The sequence below is a fragment of the Saccostrea cucullata genome, unplaced genomic scaffold (genome assembly GCF_032062105.1).
Source record: "Saccostrea cucullata isolate Sc308-1 unplaced genomic scaffold, CSIRO_AGI_Scuc_v1 ctg3325, whole genome shotgun sequence".
Lineage (NCBI taxonomy): Eukaryota > Metazoa > Mollusca > Bivalvia > Ostreida > Ostreidae > Saccostrea > Saccostrea cuccullata.
The window spans coordinates 42339-51820 of NW_026932779.1; the positions used below are offsets into that span (position 1 = coordinate 42339).

General features: G+C 36.6%; 1 protein-coding gene across 1 annotated transcript; it reads right to left on the reverse strand.

Moving 5' to 3' along the window:
• Positions 1 to 122: 122 nt before the first annotated feature.
• Positions 123 to 9242, reverse strand: LOC134236121 (DNA polymerase delta catalytic subunit-like). The gene is made up of 12 exons (XM_062718299.1): positions 9050 to 9242; positions 8662 to 8867; positions 8257 to 8370; positions 7907 to 8054; positions 7512 to 7607; positions 7026 to 7163; positions 2976 to 3148; positions 2508 to 2660; positions 1891 to 2126; positions 1474 to 1587; positions 1026 to 1179; positions 123 to 645 (listed from the first exon to the last, which is right to left on the reverse strand). The coding sequence occupies exons 1-12, from the start codon at positions 9155 to 9157 to the stop codon at positions 549 to 551; spliced, it is 1737 nt and encodes a 578-aa protein (XP_062574283.1). The 5' UTR covers positions 9158 to 9242; the 3' UTR covers positions 123 to 548.
• Positions 9243 to 9482: the final 240 nt, after the last annotated feature.

A 9482-nucleotide genomic window follows, 5' to 3' on the forward strand; every position in this document is an offset into this window, starting at 1 on the left:
CAACCCTGCTTGAAGTCAGCATTTTGTAAATTCTATGGTTGTTAAAATGATCTTTAGATACTGCAGATTTTCAAACCTATTCTCATGTTGATCAAGTAAATTAGGTAAAACAACTTGTGACAGTGAGGTTTTAAAATACCAATTTATTAACTTTCTTGCATAGATTTTTATTAATGATCATGAGGTTGCAGTGGAAAAAATTAAGCATTGTCCACTGAAATAATTACAAATGTATATTCATCACACTTAATTGTCACAAATCATAGCATCACATAGCACTTCTTAGTAAATTCATTCATAACACAGTCAAATGATTCAATTTACACATTTTAAGTTAATCACGATTCAGATCTTAGAATGTTGTTGGAAGCACTTTTTCCAGTCAGGATGCACTAGAATGTGCATTAAGCCAGTGCCAGTTATTGGATTATTTGAGCCTATTTGCTTGGAGTTTCAAGAACTGCTAAATCACATGAGTTGGAGTTGGATTTGATTGCATGAGCTATCTGATTGGAAATGTAAGATGTCCTCCACCATACATAACACTGTCACCAGGTGGGATCCCCAAACCTCATCAGCAGCTTGTCTTGATCCGCCAAGTCTTTCTGCACCTTCTTCCTCATGTAGAAAATAGGACAATCTCGACTGAAACGAAATGTTTAAGTGTGAAAAGGGGAGTAATTCAACTCTTCCTCATGTAGAAAATAGGACTATCTTGACTGAAAAAAGTTAATGTGTGAAAAGGGGAGTAATTCAACAAGGACACCCAATCTCGACTGCGAGGAAATGTGTGAAAAGTAGAGTAATTTTTTTCAACTAGGACAGAAGTTAATATAAGCCTTCTATGGGTGTTTAAATATGATGCAGAACTTCCCTACCTCAAATTTGGGAAGGAGCTCAGAAAAGTTAACAAATAATGTCAAGTAATACACAGCATTACCTCAAGGGAAACCCTTAAAACTGCTAACTTGCCAAAAGACTGAGAAAATCCCCATGTAAGATTCCCGTAAGTTATAAACACTAACCTGGTACAGAGTACATCCTCATGTAAGCTGCCCTGGCACCTCTGACACTGAGTCCAGAGCCGGGAGAATTTCTCCTCCAGAATGTTGAGGTGTGAGATTTCCTTCTGGTAGATTTCTGACTCCTTTGGTCTACAGTACTTACACACAGCCACACCTACAAAGGTCAAAAGAATAAGTGTTTGATTATCAGATTATGTAATATATAGAACATGCATTTGATGGAACTTTAACATATAGTCTTAAGTAAAATTCTGGTAGAATTAATAAACCCTGTCTAATAGAAATTCAATTTTTCATGTCTACATTCTTCTTTTTCAATTTGTGCATGCAAATAAATCAACATTTCTTGCATATCCAATTAAATAAACAGTGATTCCAACTGGTTTAAATATTCCAATTGAACTTCCTGACTTTCTGACATCATACTTATTACTCCATGATAACTTACCTTCCTCTTGTAGCACTGTCCTGCAACCAATACAAGTCTCCTTCTTCTTGGCGAAAGCCATTAAACCCCCAACCTTAGAGGCCACCTTTGTTTTTGTCCTGGTATGGTCTCCCCCTATAATATATCAAATAACATTAAAAATTCATGTTTTTCATAAATACAAACATTAATGAAACCTTTCTGATCCTTAATTGGACATGATTAATCATATCCCTCTAAATGTTCAACCCTGCTGGAAGTAAAACAACTATGTGCCATTTACAAACTAAAACATCAGAGTACCTACAGTAATGTTTGTCCTTCAAAGATGAGGCATACTGCTTCAAATGTTCAATAAATTTTACCCAATTATAAAGTTGTCAACTATAATTTTGCCTAGGTTTTATAATTTGACAACTTCCATGCCAGTTGACTTACTCAGAAGTTCAGACTCTGCCTTTTTCTCGCCTAGAATTGGTTCAAAGATTCTGAGTAGAGGCTTGGAGAGCTGGTTCTCCAGATAATACTGAGTGTCTATAGCTATGTTGTTCTCCAGGACATAGATGGGGTCCTCTGAGTTCATGTAAGCTGCCGACCCCTTGGTGCCGGCGATGATGACATAAGGAACTCTATCCCCCAGCTGTGGAGCACTTCCTGCATCTCGCTTCTTCATTCTGTTAAGAAACAGATTTGAAATTAACACAAACAAAAAACTGCAGTCAAATGACAAGTTAAAGCACACTATACATCTACTGCATGAAAGTTTGGGAGACATGATTTCTTGGCCTATGAAAAATCATATTCCCCTCGGGCGTTGCCTTGGGGAATAGATTTTTCATGGGCTAGGAAATCTTATGTCTCCTGAACGTTCATGCAATAAATTGTTTATTATACCGAATCAAGCACAATGCAGGAAAATCCAATAAAGTAAACATTTGATAAGAACAATATGAAACAGGTGTAAGTTACACAACTTAAAATGAATATCTCCAATTATTTTGCAAAAGTATGATTTCACAAAAATAGGTGATCTACAGTAATGAGTCAATAGTTACCTGTGTGCCAGTTCCACATGTGCCTGTTTCCCTGCGTATTCGTCTCCTGTTTTTGTCAGTTCCTTGGTGATGACGAGTTGTGAGATGTCAATCCTGTTACACAGGAGATCAGATATAGACTGCTTAGCATACTCCACAGCCCCTTGAGGATCCCTGTACAAAATACAGTCTTCATTCTTTTTATACAGTTAATAATATTGCAATGGTTTAACGTTTGAAAGCTCAAAATTTTAATCAAAGTGGATTATGAACAGAGGATGTCATGACCCTAAACCAAGGTCATTTAGACAAGGCCAAATCTGTCCACATTACAACTAATTACCACAAGCTATATTAAAACAATACATTACCGTAGATATTGCTTTCTCCATCAACTTCACCATTTGTAAAAGTTTTTTCATTGGAAATCTATATGACTGCAAATTACCCAGTATAACCTTCTGATGAGGATGAAAGGTAGACAATTACCTGTTAATGAGGATGAGCTGTAGACAGGTGTTGATTAGATTGGCCACTAGAGGGCTGTTATCCCTGCGGACAGTTTCTATTCCTTTACAATCCATCTTATCATGTTTGTCTGGATTCGTCCAGTACAGTCCTGCATACCTCTTCTTGTTGATCAACAAATATGGAAAATACACCTGGAAATCACAAAATATTATATTTTTTAAAATTTCATGTTCACAATCCAATACAAGAGGCCCATGGGCCTTATAGGTCACCTGAGCATTATTCAACAACTTTCCAGTGATTGAATTTGATCCATGTTTTAAGCCAGATGCTATAGCATTTACAATTTGGTCATTATAACTATACACTTAACAGTTCCTTAGTTTGGTTGCTTGATACCCATGGGCAGGGTAGGGGAACAAAAAATGCATTTCAACAAATCAGTAATATTCAGCAATAATTAGTTGTGCCACTACCACACATGAACCCTTTACTCTTAGGCCTAGATCCACACATTGCACAATTTTTGCTTTGCCGCAAATGTTAATCCTGGCTTTAAAGCTTTCCTGGCCCTAGGCATCCTTGCTTTTTAAAAATATTTGATAAATACCAAGGAGCACATTTCAAACAATTCATTCATTTTTAGTATATAAGAACAGCCCCCCCCCCCTCTATGGTACAACTGACCCTGGGGTCTTGAAATTTACAATTCTTGAAGATTAGGTCCCTTGCTCATAACTATATAGGTAGTTCATATGCTTAAAGCCTAGGAGCAAAGAAGAAAATATTCAAAGATTTAATGTTTTTTCACTATACATGCATAATCAATACAGCCCCCCCTAACACCAGAGTCCCTGACCCTGGGGCCATAAAATTCACAATTTTGGTAGAGGCACTCTTGCTCATCATAACTATGTACTTAGTTAGTTTATTTAATACCCAGGAGCAGAGAAGAAGATTTTCAAAGAATTCATGTATTTTCACTATATAATCAATAGAGCCCCACCCTAACACCAGAACCCCTGACCCTGGGGCCATAAAATTCACAATTTTGGTAGAGGCACTCTTGCTCATCATAACTATGTACTTAGTTAGTTTATTTAATACCCAGGAGCAGAGAAGAAGATTTTCAAAGGATTCATGTATCTTTACTATAAAATCAATAGAGCCCCACCCTAACACCAGAACCCCTGACCCTGGGGCCATAAAATTCACAATTTTAGTAGAGGCACTCTTGCTCATCATAACTATGTACTTAGTTAGTTTATTTAATACCCAGGAGCAGAGAAGAAGATTTTCAAAGGATTCATGCATCTTTACTATAAAATCAATAGAGCCCCACCCTAACACCAGAACCCCTGACCCTGGGGCCATAAAATTCACAATTTTGGTAGAGGCACTCTTGCTCATCATAACTTGTACTTATTTAGTTTATTTAATACCCAGGAGCAGAGAAGAAGATTTTCAAAGAATTCATGTATTTTCACTATATAATCAATAGAGCCCCACCCTAACACCAGAACCCCAGACCCTGGGTCCATAAAATTCACAATTTTGGTAGAGGCACTCTTGCTCATCATAACTATGTACTTAGTTAGTATATTTAATACCCAGGAGCAGAGAAGAAGATTTTCAAAGAATTCATGTATTTTCTCTATATAATCAATAGAGCCCTGCCCTTACACCAGAATCCCTGACCCTGGGGCCATAAAATTTACAATTTTAGTAGAGGCACTCTTGTTCATCATAACTATGTACTTAGTTAGTTTATTTAATACCCAGGAGAAGAGAAGAAGATTTTTAAAGAAATAATGCATTTTCACTATATACTTTTTTAGCCCCGTCCTAGCACAAGTACCCCTGACCCCAGGGCCATGAATTTCACAATTTTGGTAAAGGACTCAATGCTGATTACAATCATGCAAACAGTTTGACTGCTTGATGTCCAGGAGTAAAGAAGAAGATTTTTAAAGATTGCATTAATTTTAGTGGTTTTGGCCCCACCTGTAATATCAGGCCCCAGGGGGGCAAGAATCATGAAATTCATAATTTTTGTTCCCCTTCACCCATAGATGCTTTGCCAAATTTGGTTGAAATTGGTTCAGTGGTTGCAAGAAGTGTCTCTGAAAATGTTCAAAAGTTTACGAAAAAATCAGACGAACGACGTAAACGAACGAGTAAAACGATGTGAAAACAGATAGCAATAGGTCACCTGAGTGACTCAGGTGACCTAAAAAAAGAAAACATATTTTCTATCGAATCTTTTATCCACACATTTTTTGAAAATAATACAACAGTGTATGCCCCCATTTTACTTCACTATAAACATTAGCAACTTTACTTCACTATAAACATTAGCACATATTTATGCTGCATACAGTAAATGCCCTTAGGATAATATCATAAGTGGAGCCTCATTCGTCCGGACGCTTTGGTCCTACTCAATTTGTCCGGATATGTGAAGCGTCCGGATATTTGAATTACCAGTTAAACAAGACAAAATAACGTTAAATAAGAGGCCCAGGGGCCACAGCGCTCACCTGAGCACATCAGCTAGGAAAAAACACATCAGATCAGAACTGAAAGTTAATTTAAGTTACTCATCTTTTAACCCCCAAGGGGATCATAATTTGAAAAATTCTAGAATCTACATTACCTTTATGATTCCATACAAATATACTAATCCTGGCTTTGAAGTACTTGAAAAGAAGATTTTTAAAGATTTTTCCTATATATTCCTATGTAAAACTTTGATCGGCCATTTTGGCCCCGCCCTACCCCCGTGGGTCATGACTTGAACAAACTTGAATCTACTCTACCTGAGGATAATTTCACATGAGTTTCATCTTTCCTGTTTCAATGGTTCTTGAGAAGAAGATTTTTTAAGATTTTTCCTATATATTCCTATGTAAAACTTTGATCGGCTATTTTGGCCCCGCCCTACCCCCGGGGTCATGACTTGAACAAACTTGAATCTACACTACCTGAGGATGATTCCACATGAGTTTCATCTTTCCTGGCCCAGTGGTTCTTGAGAAGAAGATTTTTAAAGATTTTTCCTATATATTCCTATGTAAAACTTTGATTGGCCATTTTTGCCCCGCCCTACCCCCGGGGGTCATGACTTGAACAAACTTGAATCTACACTACCTGAGGATGATTCCACATGAGTTTCATCTTTCCTGTCTCAATGGTTCTTGAGAAGAAGATTTTTTAAGATTTTTCCTATATATTTTCTATGTAAAACTTTGATCGGCCATTTTGGCCCCGCCCTACAAACCCCGGGGGTCAAAAACTTGAACAAACTTGAATCTACACTACCTGAGGATGATTCCACATGAGTTTCATCTTTCCTGGCCCAGTGATTCTTGAGAAGAAGATTTTTAATGATTTTTCCTATATATTCCTATGTAAAACTACACCAAATTTATTTTAATCCGGATCCCCTGTAGGGGTCATGACTTGAACAAACTTGAATCTACACTACCTGAGGATGATTCCACATGAGTTTCATCTTTCCTGGCCCAGTGGTTCTTAGGAGAAGATTTTTTAAAAATGCCAATAATTTTTCTTAAATCAATTATCTACACCTTGGAAAACAAAAAATTTATTTTTTAAACAAACTTGAATCCCCTTCACCCAAGGATACTTTGTGCCAAGTTTAATTGAAATTGGCCCAGTTTTCTTGGAAAGAAGATGAAAATGTGAAAAGTTTACACAACGACAACGCCGACAACGACGACGACGACGACAACGCCGACAACGACAACGACAGACAACGGACAAATTGTGATCAGAAGCATTCTCACTTGAGCCTTATAACAAGTCAAAATTTAAAAATTCTGTTATGAGGAAAAAGTTGTCCGGATACTGAAGCATCCAGATATCTGGCTCCGGATATCTGAGGGTCCACTGTATATGTAATATTCTCCAATTGCCAGTTCACTTTAGTTTATCAAACAACTAGCCTACACAGAAGCTGATATTAACAGAATTAAAAGACTATAGAATCATGTCCAGCATGGACATGATTCTATAGAGCTCTAACAAATTGACCTTAAAACTGACCTTCTCAAACTCCAGTTTGATTGGTTTGATAAATTTCTCAGAGATCAGTTCGGCTGCCTCCTGTCCAAGCTTCATCGCCTCAGCGACAGTTTCCACACCAAATTTACACATTACAGAATCTGTATCTCCGTAGATCACCTAAACATTTCAGACAGAATGCAGCACACTGTTAGTTTCCATCACTATTAAATTTCACCTTTTATTAATCTTACTAAATGTATTTTGAAAATAATTTACAGTTCGATTACATATAGCAATAAATCAACTACACAATATTATATTCTTTATGCCATCAAACTTAAGAGTACACTTTAATGATAGTTGTTAAATTATTTGCTTCATTTTAACACAAAATGATTTCTGTTGTGGTACATAAAGATGCACGTACAATCCAAATATAATATTGTTTTTGTGTAAAGCAAAATGTGTGTTTGCAAGTGTTTTGTATGGGAAAAAATAGGGGTGGGTGCGTGGGTTGTATGTTACCTTTGCATCATGCTGATACCCGTTAGCCATCGTATAATGTTCCTCTACATAGGTCTTTGTTTGCTCTATCATCATTCTGCCAAAAGCTGTCACACTCTACAATAAAGTTGAACCATTACACTTTACCCTACACAGGTAAGCATTTAAAACATTTTGTAGAATATTTTAATTCTCCTTACTTTTCTACTAAGTTAAAATTTCTTTTTCCCTTCTTTTCAATATGCACCACAGTATAAGAAATGAATGGTTATCAAGCAAATTCTACACTCATCTCCTTGATTTTCAACATTGAGAAGTTACACTCAATATTCTTTATAGAATTCTGAAATTTTATTTAATAAGCTTGGCACTTTGTTTGCAGACCTTCTAAATCTGGAGGTATAATAAAGACTCACCTGTGAGATTTCCAGACAGGGTAATTTTCCCACTTGAGCCCCTGTAAACCCGTACACAGAGTTCGCACTTATCTTCAGAGCCAGTTGTCGACCGTCCAACACTTTCTTCTTAAACGGATCCGTTTCCTTTTTCAGATCAGCTTTTGCTCTAGAAAACATTTTCAAACATTTGAGTACAAATCTCTCCATTTTTGCTCCCCCCCTCTCTCTCATATTACTTGACAAAAAAAAGACACAAATTTCTAAAATGGACCACAATTAACATATCCCAGTGACAGTATATTGCATATGAGGTTATCAATGTCACCTCGTCAAGTTTTTATTAAATTATATGGTAGTCAGGAACTCACTTTTTCCTAGCAGACAGCAGATGCTCCAGGATCTCAGGAAGTAGACCTTTTCTGTACTGAGATTTGATGAAGTAGTTTCCTGAGGGTGTCTTTATGTACTGATCTGGGGTTAATCTGTAAAAAAAATGACAAAATTTCTGGCTATTTACACTTTAGATCTCAAAAAGGAAAATTACATACAGTCAAGTCTTGTTATATTGAAATCGAAGGGAAACCAGGAAAACTTTGAGATATCCAAAGATTCCAGATAAAGGGTAAAAAGAGGTTAAGATTTCCAAATGACTTTAACATAGCAATTGTCTTCAAGATTTCAGTGTTTTAGATACCAAACTTAAACTGTATCCTATTCCAATTTCTGGATGGTATGACATACCTGTAAAGTTGTTAATCATTATCTGTACTCACCCCTCCTTCTGTATGGAGTGTTGACTAAGCAGTGTGGTATAACACAGATTGTGTGCCATCATGATAGAGGGGTACAGGGAGGAGAAATCCAGGGTTGCTATGGGGATGTCATAGTAACCTTTGACTGGTTCTATGACAGTGGCTCCCTCGTATTCGTCACCAGTCTCTACTTTGTGGGTCGGTAACAAGAGATCCTGCTCTTTAGCCTAATAAGTAATAAACAGGTTAACATCTTTGTACTCCTCTGTATAGTGCAGACACAAATTTAATGTCAATCATGTTTTGTTATAATTAACTAAATTTCAATGTTATATGGTTAGACTCAAGGTCAGTCCAACTTTCAATTATTTTACAATTTATCCAATACAAAAATCCAAAAATATATTACCTTTCTCAGCAACTGTGACACAACCTTGACCTGCTGACCTCTGGACAATAGATATGGCAGTGGGACTCCTGTGACCCTGGCCATTTCCATGTAGTTGATGACACACATCAGTTTGTCTAGGAGCCTCAGAGGAAGAATAGCATCTTTCAGGCAGTATACGGCTAAACGACGACGAGTTTGGTCATTACCATTCTGTCAACAGATTAATCTATATATTTCTGTTCTCTAAGAATTGTGTTTTCTTTTATAAAATCATAATGATGTATTTTTCTTCTACACAGAACATGAAAAAAAATTCTTTCATTAACTTAGTTGTGATATGTTACATACTTGCATCATGAAAGCATCAAAATCATTCACATTAATTTAAAAGTCCAAATACCATAATTTACGGAATACAGGTCGATACTTTTTTTCTCAGAATCGCTAGGGT